The 18,330-nt window shown below is 42.8% G+C and overlaps 1 protein-coding gene across 5 annotated transcripts in view; it reads left to right on the top strand.

The window, feature by feature from the left end:
- Positions 1–18,330, top strand: part of LOC140191638 (SH3 and cysteine-rich domain-containing protein 2-like) — a 248,317-nt gene that overhangs the window by 222,146 nt on the left and 7,841 nt on the right. For 3 of the 5 annotated variants that reach the window (XR_011883864.1, XM_072249223.1, XM_072249222.1), the window contains exon 11: positions 191–328. Coding sequence is in view for 4 of the 5 variants with exons in the window: in XM_072249223.1 (XP_072105324.1) it covers positions 191–328 (138 nt within the window). In the remaining variant the exon portion in view is untranslated. Of the gene's footprint in view, positions 1–190; positions 329–9,602; positions 16,623–18,330 lie in introns of those variants that run through there. The other 2 variants (XM_072249224.1, XM_072249221.1) reach the window with 1 other exon arrangement.

Below are 18,330 nucleotides of genomic sequence, written 5' to 3'. Positions count from 1 at the left end.
TCTAGTTATTATAGTGAATCAGTTTTCATGATGAGATTTGATTGGTTAATTCATATAGTGAATGGCATCATCGGGCGGTCTGTATACCTGGGTTAGTTCTAACTCTCCCTACAACATGTTGCTTGCTGTTTAATGCTTTGTGTGCTATTCACAAGGACTCCCTCATGTAGCTGTTTTTGCTTTGTCTCAGGGTAAAATCGGGGACCGCGTAGGATTTTTTCCAGCCAACTTTGTTCAGCGCATCCGACCTGGAGAGAAAGTCTGGCAGTGCAATAAAACATTTCAAGGCAGCAAAGAGCAGGGGCAGTTGCCCCTGAAGGAACTGCAGGTCAGTTAACATCTGAAGCTGGCAGAGGAGATGAGTCATCCTGAACAGAAGTGTCTTCCCTTAATTCCTGGCCTCCTCTGGAGTAGTGGATGTCTCAGGAGAGATGGTGAGGGCCCTAGCTGTCGTCAATAAATCAGATAAGGGAAATAAGCAGAAAATTCCATCCTGCATTCCTATGCTCACTGCTAACTCTGCTTCTGTTGATATTATGTGACTACAGGAGAGGTCACAGCTGTCACGACCCCACTCCCTTTATGGACAGCTGTTGGCACTTAGAACCTTTTTGAGGATATCCTCAATGGTGTGGAGCCTAGTGGGGGATTGATCCATATTGTTAGGTCTTTGCTGTATCACATGGCTAAAGTTGTAATTTAGATGTTTAATTGACCTTCCTGGGCAAGAATTCACATCAAACAGATGGCTCATTGCAGTTATTATGTACATAGCTCTGTTTCTGGGCCAGTTTCAGCTGAAACTGTCCTCCTGTGAACATGGCAGGGTCTGTGCAGAGCCACAGGACATTGTCCTCCCTGCTCTTGGTTTCCGGTCCTGTAAAGGTGGTGAAGCAGTTAATCAGGCCTTCTGAAGGGAATTGGATGAGCACTTGGGTGCTCTGGTTTTTAGCAACATCCCAAAGACATGCTTGTATGTTCTCCCTGTGACCACATGGGTTTCCATCGGGTACTTCAATTTCCTTCCACATTCCAAGGATGTACAGGTTAGGGTTAGTAAGTTGTAGAACAAGCTATGTTGACACTGGAAGCATGGTGACACTTGCAGGCTGCTCAGCTCAATCCTCGTTGATTTAATTTGAGCAAACAATACATTTCACTGTATGTTTCGATGTGCATGTAACAAATAAAGCTCATCTGTTATATTTTAATCTCCTGTTGAGCTGACATGGTTTGAGTGGGCTGAATGGCCTTCTTTGCTATAGCATGTGAAACAGTGCTAAGTCTTTGGTTGTCACCCGGTAATTAATTAATTGCCCCAGCATACTCTGTTTAAAAGTTATAAAGCCTAGAAGCAGGCCCTGCTCATTAATGTCAACCAAGATGCTCATCCAAATTAGTCCCATTCACCTGTGTATAGCTCATATCCATTTAAGCATTTTTTCATCCATATTCAACTGCTTTTTAAATGTTTTTCTTGTACCCACCCCTACCAGTTCCTCTGGCAGCTCATGCTATATATGCACCATCCTATGAACTAACTTTCAAGGACTCTACAACTCATGTTCTCAATGTTATGTGTTTATGTACTTATTTGTTATATCTGCACAATTTGTATTTTGTACATTAGTTTTTTGTCAATCTTTGTAGTTTCTCGATGATTCTGTTGTATTTCTCTGTACTGTGAATGCTCACAACATAAAAAATCTCCAGGTGACATATACATACTTTGATAATAAATGTATTTTGAACTTTGAACTTTGAACTCTGTGAGAAGAAATTACCCCTATGTCCCTTTTTAAATCTTTCCCATCTTGATTCTCTACTTCATCATAAGAACATTGACGCCAAAATAAGACACCAGGCCTCTCAAGCTGGACACATTGATTGTGGCAAATCTTCTGCCTCGCCACCATTACATCCTCTTTCCCCATAGCCCTTAACTCTATTAATAGCCAGGAATTTATTGATCCCTGTTTCAAATGAGATTCAGATTTATTTACCACATGTATATTGAAGGAAACGAGTGTTGAAATTGCAGGGGCCCTGGCAAATATATTTAAAATGTCAGTATCTATGGGTGAGGTGCCGGAGGATTGGAGGATAGCTCATGTTGTTCCGTTGTTTAAAAAAGGCTCTAAAAGTAATCTGGGAAATTATAGGCCAGTAAATTTGATGCCAGTAGTAGGTAAATTATTGGAAGGAGTACTGAGAGATAGGATCTACAAGCATTTGGATAGACAGGGACTTACTAGGGAGAGTCAACGTGGCTTTGTGCATGGTAGGTCATGATTAACCAATCTAATAGAGTTTTGCGAGGAGGTTACCAGGAAAGTGGATGAAAGGAAGGCAGTGGATATTGTCTACATGGATTTCAGTAAGGCCTTTGACAAGGTCCCGCATGGGAGGTTAGTTAGGAAGATTCAGTGGCTAGGTATACATGGAGAGGTGGTAAATTGGATAAGACATTGGCTCAATGGAAGAAGCCAGAGAGTGGTAGTGGAGGATTGCTTCTCTGAGTGGAAGCCTGTGACTAGTAGTGTGTCACAGGGATCAGTGCTGGGTCCATTGTTATTTGTCATCTATATCAATGATCTGGATGATAATGTGGTAAATTGGATCAGCAAATTTGCTGATGATACAAACATTGGAGGTGTACTGGACAGTGAGGAAGGTTTTCAAAGCTTGCAGAGGGATTTGGAGCAGCTGGAAAAATGGGCTGAAAAATGGCAGATGGAGTTTAATACAGACAAGTATGAAGTATTGCACTTTGGAAGGACAAACCAAGGTAGAAAATACAAGGTAAATGGTAGGGCACTGAGGAGTGCAGTAGAACAGAGGGATCTGGGAATACAGATACAAAATTCCCTAAAAGTGGTGTCACAGGTAGATAGGGTCGTAAAGAGAGCTTTTGGTACATTGACCTTTATTAATCAAAGTATTGAGTATAAGAGCTGGAATGTTATGATGAGGTTGTATAAGGCATTGGTGAGGCTGAATCTGGAGTATTGTGTTCAGTTTTGGTCACCAAATTACAGGAAGGATATTAATAAGGTTGAAAGAGTGCAGAGAAGGTTTACAAGGATGTTGCCGGGACTTGAGAAACTGAGTTGCAGAGAAAGGTTTTACAGGTTAGGACTTTATTCTCTGGAGTGTAGAAGAATGAGGGGAGATTTGATAGAGGTATATAAAATTATGATGGGTATAGATAGAGTGAATGCAAGCAGGCTTTTTCCACTGAGGCAAGGGCAGAAAAAAACTAGAGGATGTGGGTTAAGGGTGAAGGGGGAAAAGTTTAGAACATAGAACATAGAATAGTACAGCACAGTACAGGCCCCCCGGCACACAATGTTGTGCCGACCCTCAAACCCTCAAGCCCCCACCTTAAATTCCTCCATATACCTGTCTAGTAGTCTCTTAAACTTCACTAGTGTATCTGCCTCCACCACTGACTCAGGCAGTGCATTCCACGCACCAACCTCTCTCTGAGTAAAAAACCTTCCTCTAATATCTCCCTTGAACTTCCCACCCCTTACCTTAAAGCCATGTCCTCTTGTATTGAGCAGTGGTGCCCTGGGGAAAAGGCGCTGGCTATCCACTCTATCTATTCCTCTTATTATCTTGTACACCTCTATCATGTCTCCTCTCATCCTCCTTCTCTCCAAAGAGTAAAGCCCTAGCTCCCTTAATCTCTGATCATAATGCATACTCTCTAAACCAGGCAGCATCCTGGTAAATCTCCTCTGTACCCTTTCCAATGCTTCCACATCCTTCCTATAGTGAGGCGACCAGAACTGGACACAGTACTGCAAGTGTGGCCTAACCAGAGTTTTGTAGAGCTGCATCATTACATCACAACTCTTAAACTCTATCCCTCGACTTATGAAAGCTAACACCCCATAAGCTTTCTTAACTACCGTATCCACCTGTGAGGCAACTTTCAGGGATCTGTGGACATGTACCTCGAGATCCCTCTGCTCCTCCACACTACCAAGTATCCTGCCATTTACTTTGTACTCTGCCTTGGAGTTTGTCCTTCCAAAGTGTACCACCTCACACTTCTCCGAGTTGAACTCCATCTGCCACTTCTCAGCCCGCTTCTGCATCCTATCAATGTCTCTCTGCAATCTTTGACAATCCTCTACACTATCTACAACACCACCAACCTTTGTGTCGTCTGCAAACTTGCCAACCCACCCTTCTACCCCCACATCCAGGTCGTTAGTAAAAATCATGAAAAGTAGAGGTCCCAGAACTGATCCTTGTGGGACACCACTAGTCACAATCCTCCAATCTGAATGTACTCCCTCCACCACCACCCTCTGCCTTCTGCAGGCAAGCCAATTCTGAATCCACCTGGCCAAACTTCCCTGGATCCCATGCCTTCTGACTTTCTGAATAAGCCTACCATGTGGAACCTTGTCAAATGCCTTACTAAAATCCATATAGATCACATCCACTGCACTACCCTCATCTAAACATCTCGTCACCTCCTTAAAAAACTCTATCAGGCTTGTTAGACACGATCTGCCCTTCACAAAGCCATGCTGACTGTCCCCGATCAGATCATGATTATCTAAATGCCCAGAGATCCTATCTCTAAGAATCTTTTCCAACAGCTTTCCCACCACAGACGTAAGGCTCACTGGTCTATAATTACCCGGACTATCCCTACTACCTTTTTTGAACAAGGGGACAACATTCGCCTCCCTCCAATCCTCCGGTACCATTCCTGTGGACAACGAGGACATAAAGATCCTAGCCAGAGGCTCAGCAATCTCTTCCCTCGCCTCGTGGAGCAGCCTGGAGAATATTCCGTCAGGCCCCGGGGACTTAACCGTCCTAATGTATTTTAACAACTCCAACACCTCCTCTCCCTTAATATCAACATGCTCCAGAGCATCAACCTCACTCATATTGTCCTCACCATCAAGTTCCCTCTCGTTGGTGAATACCGAAGAGAAGTATTCATTGAGGACCTCGCTGACTTCCACAGCCTCCAGGCACATCCTCCCACCTTTATCTCTAATCAGTCCTACCTTCACTCCTGTCATCCTTTTTTTCTTCACATAATTGAAGAATGCCTTGGGGTTTTCCTTTACCCTACTCACCAAGGCTTTCTCATGCCCCCTTCTTGCTCTTCTCAGCCCCTTCTTAAGCCCCTTTCTTGCTTCCCTATATTCCTCAATAGACCCATCTGATCCTTGCTTCCTAAACCTCATTTATGCTGCCTTCTTCTACCTGACTAGATTTTCCACCTCACTTGTCACCCATGGTTTCTTCACCCTACCATTCTTTATCTTCCTCACCAGGACAAATTTATCCCTAACATCCTGCAAGAGATCACTAAACATCGACCACATGTCCATAGTACATTTCCTTGCAAAAACATCATCCCAGTTCACACCCGCAAGTTCTAGCCTTATAACCTCATAGTTTGCCCTTCCCCAATTAAAAATTTTCCTGTCCTTTCTGATTCTATCCTTTTCCATGATAATGCTAATGTTTAAAGGGAACATTAAGGGGGGCTTCTTCACACAGAGAGTGGTGGGAGTGTGGAATGAGCTGCCAGATGAAGTGGTAAATGTGGGCTCACTTTTAACATTTAAGAAAAACTTGGACAGGTACATGGATGGGAGGTGTATGGAGGGATATGGTTCAGGTGCAGGTCAGTGGGACTAGGCAGAAAAATGGTTCGGCACAGCCAAGAAGGGCCAAAAGGCCTGTTTCTGTGCTGTAATGTTCTATGGTTCTATGAAACACACAGTGAAGTGCATTGTTTGCATTAACAACCAAGGATAGTCCACAAGTATCGTCAAACTTTTTAAGGGTGGCATGGAAGCATAGCGGTTAGTGTCAGACTATTACAGAACCAGCAACCCGGGTACAATTCCTGATAGCGTCTGTAAGGAGCATAGACGTTCCCTCTGTGACCACATGTGTTTCCTCCAGGTGCTCCAGTTTCATCCCACATTCCGAAGATGCACAGATTAGTAGGTAATTGCTCACGTGTAATTGGGCAGTGCAGGCTCTTTGGCTAGAAGGGCCTGTTACCATGCTGTATCTCTAATAAAAAAAAAACATTCTGGCACAGAAGAAACAAAATCGCAAAATTACCCATTCTGGCAGTGGTCAGAATTGAACCCACTCTACTGTAGAAACAGGAACACCTGATATCTGCATTAGGCCAGGCATGCTACCAGCTCAGTGACCTTGCCTCTGCTACCCTCCAGCATAGAAAAGATTCGTCCTCTGAGTGAAGCAATCTCTGCTCAGTTCTAAGTGGCCTGCCCCTTATTTCAAGACTGTGATGTCTGGTTTTAGATCCCTCAGTCAAGGGAAATATTCTCTCAGACACAGGTCTGTTGAGACCTGTGAGTAATTCAATGAGATTATCTCTCATTTTTCTAAACTTTAAGAATACAGGTCTCGTCAACTCAGCTTCTCCCTTTATGGCAAAAACATTGTCCCAGGCATTGGATGGGTTTATCTTTGCTGCCTTCCCTCTGTGGCAAGTACATCCTTTATAGGTAAGAAGACCAAAACTGTAAACAGCACTCCAATTGTGGTCTCACCAAGGCCCTTTATAACTGTGGAAAGATGTCCTTACTCCTGTATTCAAATCCTTTTGCAATAAAGACCAAAGAAACCATTTACCTTACAATTACTTGCTACCTGTGTATTAGCTTGCAATCAATGGTGTACAAGGACTTTTCCCAATCTGTCATTATTTTAAAAAAAAATGTACCTTGCTTTTTGGTTTTGTACATGCAAGTGGTTAACTGCAAATTTTTCCCTCTTTATTTCATCTCCCATGTTCTTGCACGCTCCTTTAGCTGATGATCTTTAAGTAACTCCCCCATTTGCTTTTACTTGATCTAATCTCAGTTACACACACAAAATGCTTGAGGAGCTCAGCATTTTCAGGACGCATCTATAGAGGGTAATAAACAGTCAATGATTCGGGCCAGGTCCTGATGAAGGGTCTCAGCCCAAAGCTTTGACTGTTTATTCAACTCTATAGATGCTGCTTTACCTGCTGAATTCCTCCAGCATTTTGTCTGTTTTGCTCAAGTTTTCCAGCATCTGCAGAATCTCTTGTGTCTAATCCTTTAATATGTTGCTGGGCTGTTTATATGCCACAGTGAGCTTTTGTGTTTACATGCCTTCTAACAACTCTAGTTCCATGCTCACTGTGTGAACAGTGAGAAGATCTTTGACAGCACAAGGAGATATTTAGAAATAAAATTTTAAGGAAATAAAAAACAAAATCATTCAGTGAAGAAAAGATATCAAAAATTACAGGGGAATCTTGATCATTTCAGTGTGGGTTGAAGATTGGCAAATAGCTATCATTTTGGGAAGTCAAGCCAGGGTAAGACTTATGCAGTGAATGGTCGTACCCAGGGGGAATATTGTGGAACAGAGGGACCTAGGAGAAATTTTGTAAATAAAAGCGGGCATCTGCTCCCTCTGCTACTCGTCTTCCTGCAACCATAGAACATGCCTGTTCCGCACACAGGAAAGTGGGTCAAACACTGGAATGGGGTGAATGAATGAATCCATGAGGATTTGCTTGGGGTATCTGAGGGAGGGTTTGTGATGAGCTGCTGGGGGTTAGCTGGGATCCTAATTGGTTGATTGAGGCAGGGTATTGTTTGAGATGTGAAAGGGGTAGATCTTCAGCTTAAGAAGGGGGCATGAGAACGCCTTGGCGAGTAGGGTAAAGGAAAACCCCAAGGCATTTTTCAATTATGTGAAGAACAAAAGGATGACAGGAGTGAAGGTAGGACCGATTAGAGATAAAGGTGGGAAGATGTGCCCGGAGGCTGTGGAAGTGAGCGAGGTCCTCAATGAATACTTCTCTTCGGTATTCACCAATGAGAGGGAACTTGATGATGGTGAGGACAATATGAGTGAGGTTGATGTTCTGGAGCATGTTGATATTAAGGGAGAGGAGATGTTGGAGTTGTTAAAATACATTAGGACAGATAAGTCCCCGGAGCCTGACGGAATATTCCCCAGGCTGCTCCATGAGGCGAGGGGAGAGATTGCTGAGCCTCTGGCTAGGATCTTTATGTCTTCGTTGTCCATGGGATCGGTACCGGAGGATTGGAGGGAGGCGAATGTTGTCCCCTTGTTCAAAAAAGGTAGTAGGGATAGTCCAGGTAATTATAGACCAGCGAGCCTTACGTCTGTGGTGGGAAAGCTGTTGGAAAAGGTTCTTAGAGATAGGATCTCTCGGCATTTAGAGAATCATGGTCTGATCAGGGACAGTCAGCATGGCTTTGTGAAGGGCAGATCGTGTCTAACAAGCCTGACAGAGTTCTTTGAGGAGGTGACCAGGCATATAGATGAGGGTAGTGCAGTGGGTGTGATCTATATGGATTTTAGTAAGGCATTTGACAAGGTTCCACATGGGAGGCTTACTCAGAAAGTTAGAAGGCATGGGATCCAGGGAAGTTTGGCCAGGTGGATTCAGAATTGGCTTGCCTGCAGAAGGCAGAGGGTGGTGGTGGAGGGAGTACATTCAGATTGGAGGATTGTGACTAGTGGTGTCCCACAAGGATCTGTTCTGGGACCTCTACTTTTCGTGATTTTTATTAATGACCTGGATGTGGAGGTAGAAGGGTGGGTTGGCAAGTTTGCAGACGACACAAAGGTTGGTGGTGTTGTAGATAGTGTAGAGGATTGTCGAAGATTGCAGAGAGACATTGATAGGTTGCAGAAGTGGGTTGAGAAGTGGCAGATGGAGTTCAACCCGGAGAAGTGTGAGGTGGTACACTTTGGAAGGACAAACTCCAAGGCAGAGTACAAAGTAAATGGCAGGATACTTGGTAGTGTGGAGGAGCAGAGGGATCTGGGGGTACATGTCCACAGATCCCTGAAAGTTGCCTCACAAGTGGATAGGGTAGTTAAGAAAGCTTATGGGGTGTTAGCTTTCATAAGTCGAGGGATAGAGTTTAAGAGTTGTGATGTAATGATGCAGCTCTACAAAACTCTGGTTAGGCCACAATTGGAGTACTGTGTCCAGTTCTGGTCGCCTCAATGTAGGAAGGATGTGGAAGCATTGGAAAGGGTACAGAGGAGATTTACCAGGATGCTGCCTAGTTTAGAGAGTATGCATTATGATCAGAGATTAAGGAAGCTAGGGCTTTACCCTTTGGAGAGAAGGAGAGGAGACATGATAGAGGTGTACAAGATAATAAGAGGAATAGATAGAGTGGATAGCCAGCGCCTCTTCCCCAGGGCACCACTGCTCAATACAAGAGGACATGGCTTTAAGGTAAGTGGTGGGAAGTTCAAGGGGGATATTAGAGGAAGGTTTTTTACTCAGAGAGTGGTTGGTGCGTGGAATGCACTGCCTGAGTCAGTGGTGGAGGCAGGTACACTAGTGAAGTTTAAGAGACTACTAGACAGGTATATGGAGGAATTTAAGGTGGAGGGTTATATGGGAGGCAGGGTTTGAGAGTCAGCACAACATTGTGAGCCAAATGGCCTGTACTGTGCTGTACTATTCTATGTTCTATGTTAAGTCAGTAATGTGTCCTTGAAGCTGCTCCACAGCAGAAGTGCTGAATAAATCCAGTTTTCTTTTTCAGATTTGTGTCGGTCGAGCAGAAGAAATGAATGGGTTTATCAAAGTGTGCAGCGGCAAGAAAAGGGGAGTCGTGCCAGCAGACATTCTGAATGAAATTTGATCTTTTTTTACCCTCCAAATTAAGCACGACCATGACCGCCTCCAAACGGAATATATGCAGCAGATTATGTACCTAACACTTAGCTCACTTTATTGTGTCTGTCTCTCTTTGCCACCGCACTGCATCAGTCAGCAGGAGATTGGTTGGTCCACAATAACACAAATGGCAATCCTTCTCCTCCTTGACCCATGACACACACCTATCAGTGCACATTGAAACTCGTAGAATGAGAGCTGAATACTGAATTGAACTCTGCTCAAGGGGCAGTCAGAAGGCAGGTCGTGCCAGCTTTCACCATGTTGTCCAGTCTGCTCTTCGCCAAGACACCGTGCATTTTTAAAGGCACCAGAGCAGCCCCTAAGGTCACTCACAGTTTGTCCATTGTCTACGCACAGAGGAAATTGCCCAAAATTGCCCCACCTCTTCATGGCAACCAACAACACTTTGTCATTGTTGATATTTTCAGACCCTTTTTTTTCTGGTTTACTGAAATATTGGACATTTTGGCTCTGGGTATACATTGGGGATAACAGATTGGGAGTATCATTCAGTCACTTTCAAGCTAAGTGTAAATTATCTTTGCTTGGTGTCAGGAACCTTGGACTCAGTTTCAACCCAGAGTTTAATTGAGAGAAGAGGATTGGTGCAGTGCGAGGAAAGGTAGATGGCAGAAGGTCAGAGTTTCAGGCCCTGGATGTATTACCTCCTTAGCTAAATTTAATTGTGGCTGGTCCACTTACTGTACCAAATATAGGCCAGATCCTTGGCAAAACCCAGTAAAGGGGCCATGCCTTGTGAGCATGGAAGAGAATGGGGATGACTGTACCCTGTTCTAATCACTTTATCCAGGTTTATTTATGGTTGACCCTGATTAAACCACATGCTGCATCTCTGAATGGCATAATTTTCAAAGGCTTCTATCTGTTTTCGTTAATTGCTTATGTTCCTTTTAAGCCATATGGCATAGGATGGAATTACAGAACTGTACAGATTCAGATTTATTTATCACATGTGCATTGAAACAAACAGCAAAATGCACTGTTTGCATTAACAACCAATGCAACCTGAGGATGTACTCCCATGTCGCCACACATTCCAGCGTCAACATAGCATGCCCACAACATTCAGCAGAAGAATGCAAGCAGCAACTGCAATAAAATAAAACAACAGCAGCAAAACAAGCCCTTTTCCCACCGTCCCATCCACAGACAGGCCTACAACCCCAGGATAGGCAGTCTCTGGGCCACCAGTCCTTGGCCACGGACTCTTGACTCACAGACATTGGACTGGACCACCAACCTCTAGTCCCTGGCTCAGAATCACAGACTCAAAAGCATTGGGCTCCTAACCTCCAGATAAGCTGACATAGGGGCATTGACCTTTAGACTTTGACCTCTGGACTCACTGACTACAGGATGGAGAAAGGCCCTTATGGCCCATCTTGTCCATGTTGCCCTTGCTACCTGTCTATGCTAATCCCATTTACCTGCATTAGACCCATTTCCCCCAACTCCTTTCTAATCCAATTAACTGTCCAAATGCCTTTCAAATATTATAATAGTATCCTCCACCACTGCCTCTGACAGCTCTTTCCAGATACACACCACATTCAACCTATCCATCAGACGTCCTCTGAATTTCTTTCATTCACCTTATATTTTTCCTCTCAAGATTCAGGATCTGAGTGGAGAACAAGGGAGATTCAAGAACTAGGGAGCTATTTTGGGTAAATGAAGTTAGATATTGTAGACTTTGTGATGCTGCTGTTCCAAGATTGATGTATTTAATGCAGTCTTTACTCTTCACAATAAGAATCCAGTGAAGGGTTGTCGTTGCATTCTTTGCATCTCAGTTTTCAATTTTGGAAGGGAATTCTCAATTGGATTCCCTGAGCAATTTTTCTGAGAATAGTGAAAATAGGAAAGCATGTTCCATAAGATCATTGGCTGATCTGATTCTGGTCCAGTTCCACTTCTTTGCCAAACCCCTTCTCTTCTCACCTGCCCATCACCTTGCTCTGGTGCCTCTCCTCCTTCCCTTTCTTCCATGATCCACTCTTTTCTCCTATCAGATTCCTTCATCTTCAGTCCTTCAACTTTTCCACCTGTCACCTCCAGCTTCTTGCTTCATTCTCCTGTTCCCACCCACCCTCCCCCTCACCTGGGCTCACCTATCACCTGTCAACTTGTACTCCTTCCACTCCCCCCCCCATCCCACCTTTCAGTTTCTTCCCCATTCTTTTCCAGTCCTGATGAAAGGACTTGACCCAAGGAGTCAATAGTTCCTTCTTCATAGATGCTGACTGATTTGTTGGTTTCCTCCAACATTTTGTGTGTGTTAAGTTGATCATTGGTTTCCCTCTAGGACAAAATAAAGCTGATCTATGAATACATTCAATGATGTTGCCTCTGCAGCACTCTGGAGAATGAGAACAATTTATGATTTTGGGAGGAAGTCAAGTCCTCCTACTCTGAAGCCATTTCTCCTTGGTCTAAACAATCCCACTAAGAGAAACATTCTATCAATCTCCCTCAAAAGCTTTTGTGTTTGGGGTTACCTTCTAAACTTAACCTTTCTTAAAGCCCAGTTCAGTTCTTCATTACAAGATGTTCCAGGGATCAACAAGAGGCAATTCTACAGGTTGAACTGCCTCCAGTATCCCTCCTCAAATAAAGAGACCTGTGTAAGTACCTCACTACACAGGATGTGGAAACCATAGAAAGGGTGCAGAAGAGATTTACAAGGATGTTGCCTGGATTGGGGATCATGCCTTATGAGAATAGGTTGAGTAAACTTCGCCTCTTCTCCTTGGAGCGATGGAGGATGAGAGGTGACCTGATAGAGGTGTATAAGATGATGAGAGGCATTGATCGTGTGGATAGTCAGAGGCTTTTTCCCAGGGTTAAAATGGCTAGCACGAGAGGGCACAGTTTTAAGGTACAGAGGAGATGTCAGGGGTAAATTTTTTTATGCAGAGAGTGGTGAGTGTGTGGAATGGGATGCCGGTGACTGTGGTGGAGGCGGATACAATAGGGTCTTTTAAGAGACTCCTGTATAGGTCCATGGAGCTTAGAATAACAGAGGGCTATGGGTAACCCTGGGTAATTTCTAAAGTAAGTACATGTTTGGCACAGCTTTGTGGGCCAAAGGGCCTGTATTGTGTTGTAGGTTTTCTATGTTTTGTATGTTACAGCCTTTCTGAACAGGAGTATCAAAGAAGGGCAAGTTGGACCAGGGAAAAAGACACTATCTATGCCTCTTATAATTCTGCTCCTATAACTTATAGTCTTATAGTAGTGTTTTTACCAATAAAGTCATTTCTTTTGTGTTCCTGATATTTCATTAATGCAAAAATGTTTGGCTAAGATAGTCCTGGTTCTCGAAGTGTCAATTCTCAGTGAATATTTAGCATTCAATATACTCATCTTTCCACTAAACTGACAGCTACTGACAGTTAGGTTACATCTTGGGCCCTCTATCTAAGAAAGGATGTGCTGGCATTGGAGAGGATCTGGAGAAGGTATACAAGAATAATCCCAGGTATTAAAAGGTTAATGTTGGCTGTGGGTCTGTATTTGCTGGAGTTTAGAAGAACAAGGGGGGGATCTTATTGAAACCTATCAAATATTGAGAAGCCTGGATAGTGTGAATATGGAGAGGTTGTTTCCTGTAGTGGGAGAGTCTACAGGGGGCACAGATTCAGAATAGAAGGACATGTCTTTAGAACAGAGATGAGGAGGAATATCTTTAGCCAGATGGTGGTGAATCCGTGGAATTCATTGCTACAAATGGTGTGGAGGCCATGTCACTGGGTGTATGAAAAGTGGAGTTTGATACATTCTTGCATTCTATCAATTGTTTTCAAGAAAAAAATAGGAAATGGGGCTCAGAGGGAAAAGAAAAGAAATCAAGCATGATCAAATGGCAGCGAAAACTTGATAGACAGAATGGCCTAATTCCACTCCATATGTCTTATGGGTTTATGGTTGAAGTACAGCAGGTGGATGAGGCAATTGTCGTAAGGCTTATTGAGTAGCGACGTCATAGGAGCCCTCATATTAATTCCCCAGCTCTGTTGCTTGACTACCAAGGGAGGGAATTATCACAGAGGGGGAAAAGATCTACTTGCTTATTGGAACGAAGAACATTTCATCCCAAATAGAAAGCTACAATATTCTAAAACTGAAACACTTACTAATTACCACTTCATTTTTTAAATTCATTTTTCTAAGCTCCTGTGCATTTGTATCAAGGGTTGTTTCACTCAATGTTTACAGCTGGTTGTGATGAGATCAATGATCATCGAATGCTATCAGCCAAGGACTCCCTTGCAGCTCATATAATTTCAAATTTAAAAAAATATACATCATCATCTGCCTAGACATGATTATTCACGATTAAAGGTTTATATTTGTTCTCTGACAACTGTTTAAGCTTGTGTGGAGAATACACGTGTAATACTGATTTAGTCTACACATTTGACGAAGCATATAATTGCTCTGTGACACAGAAAATTCACCAGATTGATTCCTGGGGTGAAGGATTTGTATCCTGAGGAGAAACTGAGCAGGTTGGGGCTATATTCTTTGAAGTTTAGAAGACAGGATGTGTTCTTACAAATCTGTATAAAATACCAAGGGGGTTTCTCATTGTGGGAGGGGTGGGAGAAGATAAAACTAGATGGCATTATCTCAGGATCAGATGGAGAAAAGGAGAAACTTCTCATGAAGAGTTGGAATCTGTACAATTCTCAATCCCAGGGAACTTTGTGGGAGGACTGATTGAAATAACATAAACTGAAATAGATTTTGGACTTCAGTGCAACCGTCGGCTTGGAGGAATCAAGAAAGAAAATCATACTAAGGCCAAGATTAAATTAGTCATGACCTTACTAGAGGGTAAAGAAGACTTGAGAGTCTGTTTGGCTGACTTCTGCTGCTATTTCTGATTTTTATTAAGCATGAGAATTTTTAAAAAAATCTGATTTCTAACTTCTCCACTGCATTGTGAGTAGATTGTGCTAGTGTGAATCAGTGTTTTGAGACTGCGTACAAAAGAAACTTACTTGTTTTTCTCCAAGCAATGTGCATTGCCATTATTGTCCCCTAAATAAGATGTTAATTGAAAGTTTAGTCAGCAAGTTCAGTCATGGTTGAGTGAACTTGGCCTTTTTTCCTTGGAGCGATGGAGGATGAGAAGTGACCTGACAGAGGGTTTATAAAATGATGAGAGGCTTTGATTGTGTGGATAGTCAGAGGCTTTTTCCCAGGGCTGAAATGGCCATCATGAGAGGGCACAGTTTTAAGGTGCTTGGAAGCAGGTACAGAGGAGATGTCAGGGGCAAGTTTTTTATGCAGATGGTAGTGAGTGTGTGGAATGGTCTGCCAGCGATGGTGGTGGAGGCGGATATGATAGGGTCTTTTAAGAGACTCCTGGATAGATACATGGAGCTTAGAAAAATAGAGGGCTATGGGTAACCTTAGGTAATTTGTAAGGTAAGGACATGTTGGGCACAGCTTTGTGGGCCGAAGGACCTGTATTGTGCTGTACTTTTTCTGTGTTTCTATAATCATCATATCTATAATATAAAGTTAAACCAATTACACTAAACCTCGTCACATCACTGTGAAGCATGCCCAATTTTATATGGGATTTCTAAAGTAAGATATGTGAATAAGCAGCACTTTGTTTTTGCCAGGAAAGTGGGTTGTGGTCATACTCCAGCAGTTATAAATTCACTATCTAGGAGATTTCAGAAACACATAATTGGTTTGCAAATTTTAGTCGTAGGCTGAAGCAATTCATTGAATTTTGTGCTTCGAGTAAAAGCTCTAATACATCAAATGAGAATCTTCTCTATTGTTTCAAATTCTAAAGGCATCAGAATTAACAGGTTCAATCTGTTGTTGCAATTGCAGCTACAATTTACCACAGCTGTATAATCATGGTTATTATTAATATGGAACAGTTCAATTTCAATGACAAAAGGGTTCCATGTAGAGGTGTTTAAATTGTCTGCAAGTGTGAGCTTGCAAAGCAACTTGCTTCTTTGAAGTGAAATCACAGAACGGGGAAGTAAAAGACTAAAAGGCAGAAAGGAGATCTTAGCAGGACCTAAACCTTGAGGAGAGTCCTATAGTCGGCGAGTCTAGGACCAGAGCACACAGCCTCAGAATACAATGATGCCACTTTAGAACAGAGATGAGGAGGAACTTCTTTAGCCAGAGGGTGGTGAATCTGTGGAATTCATTGCCAAAGGCTGTTGTGGAGGCCAAGTTAGTGGGTATATTTAAAGTGGAGGTTGACAGGGATAATTGAGCAGGCTCAATGAGCCAAATGGCTAATTCTGCTCCAATATCTTATAGGTCATGGATTAAAAGGAAAGACTTAACAAAATTGACAACTGGAGGGGTAAAAGGTAGATATGAGGTCCTCTCCTTCTCCAGGCTCAAACATTGAAGCAATTGGATCCATAATATCAAAATCAATTAGATTGAAAGAGTACAGAGAAAATTTGCAAGGATGTTGCCAAGACTTAAGGACCTGGGTTATAGGGAAAGTGTAGGGGAATGAGGGGAGATTTGATAGAGGTATACAGAATTGTGGGGGGCATAGATAGGCCATTTTTTCACTGAGGTTGGGTGAAACTCGAACTAGAGGTGATAGGTTAAGGGTGAAATGTTTAAGGGGAACAACTTCACTCAGAGGGTGGTGAGAATGTGAATGGGCTGCTAGCAGATGTGATGAATGCAAGTTAGATTTCAACATTTTACTTTACATTACTTTATTGTCGCCAAACAATTGATACTAGAGCGTACAATCATTACAGCGATATTTGATTCTGCGCTTCGCGCTCCCTGGAGTACAAGTCAACAGTAAATAGTAGAAATTTGAATCATAAATCTTAAATAGAAAATAGAAAAGGGAAAGTAAGGTAGTGCAAAAAAAAAACAAGAGGCAGGTCTGTATATTTGGAGGGTACGGCCCAGATCCGGGTCAGGATCCATTCAGCAGTCTTATCACGTTTGGAAAGAAGCTGTTCCCAAATCTGGCCGTACGAGTCTTCAAGCTCCTGAGCCTTCTCCCGGAGGGAAGACAGATGAAAAGTGTGTTGGCTGGGTGGGTCGTGTCCTTGATTATCCTGGCAGCACTGCTCCGACAGCGTGCAGTGTAAAGTGAGTCCAAGGATGGAAGATCGGTTTGTGTGATGTGCTGGGCTGTGTTCATGATCTTCTGCAGCTTCTTCCGGTCTTGGATAAGTTTGGATAATAAAGGGATGGGAGGGGTGTTGAGAGCTATTTTCCAGGTGCAGGCCGAAGGTCTAGGCAGAATAATACTTCGGTATGGACTGGATGGGCCAAAGGGCCTGTTTGTATGCCTCAGTACTCTCTGACTCTATAAGTGGCTAGGGCAGACTCTGATTGTTCTGAACTATAACCAGTTGTGTGACTTTACAGGCACTTTTTAACTCACCAAAAAAATATAACTTCTGGCTTAACTTTAACATTCAATGGCACTGCTTGTATTGTACATAAAGAAAAACATTTTACATGCAGAACTTATTGCTTTCTCATTGTTTATGAATGGATTTGAGTTTATTTGTAGCCTCCCACAGATTTGCCATTAAAATTAATTTGCCTGTTATATTTTGGATGTTGTGCTAGTTAGAAATTCGTTGTCTAACATCTTGTTCTTTAGTTTGATGGTCCTCTCTGTTCTCAGTGTGTGGTTTTGCACTTTGTGAAGTCATATGTTAGAGGAAGGTATACAGTAAATGCAGGACCCCTGGTGGTATCAATGTACATAAGTGTCTTGGGATGCAAGTCCAAAGTGGCAAGATAAGTAGAGTGGTAAAATATAAGGATGGTAAAGAAGGCTAATGACTCACTTGCCTTCATTGGTCAGGGTTTTGCCCTTGAAGGTTGGGAGATCGTGTTGTAGCTGTATAAAACTTTGGTTAGGCTGCATTTGGGGTATTGTGCACAGCTCTGTTCTCCTTGTTACAGTAAGGATGTGGAGGCTTTGGAGAGTGTGCAGAAAAGATTCACCAGGATATTCCTGGAATAGAGTGTGCCAGCTATATGGGCAGATTTGACAAGCTTAGATTGTGGACTTGTTAGAAGTACAGTATATAAAATTATGAGAGGCATCGTGTATTTTTCCAGGCGAGGGGGAATGTTAAATACCAGAGGGAAGAGCTTTGACGTGTGAGGGGGAAAGTTTAAAGGAGATTTGCAAGGCAAGTTTTTTATTACACAGGGAGTGATAAGTGCCTGCAACATGCCACTATACTTTATACTTTATTGTCACCAAACAATTGATACTAGAACGTACAATCATCACAGCGATATTTGATTCTGCGCTTCCCGCTCCCTGGATTACAAATCGATAGTAAATATTAAAAATTTAAATTATAAATCATAAATAGAAAATAGAAAAATGGGAAGTAAGGTAGTGCAAAAAAAAAGAGAGGCAGGTCCGGATATTTGGAGGGTACGGCCCAGATCTAGTGCCAGAGGGTACAGCACTAGACAAAGTGATGGAAGCAGATACAATATCAATGTTGAAGAGGGCATTTAGGCAGGCACGTGAACAGGCAGTGAATGGAGGGATATTAACTGTGTGCAGG

Source organism: Mobula birostris, chromosome X, assembly GCF_030028105.1.
Source record: "Mobula birostris isolate sMobBir1 chromosome X, sMobBir1.hap1, whole genome shotgun sequence".
Lineage (NCBI taxonomy): Eukaryota > Metazoa > Chordata > Chondrichthyes > Myliobatiformes > Myliobatidae > Mobula > Mobula birostris.
This window is presented reverse-complemented; position numbering and strand designations above follow the sequence as displayed.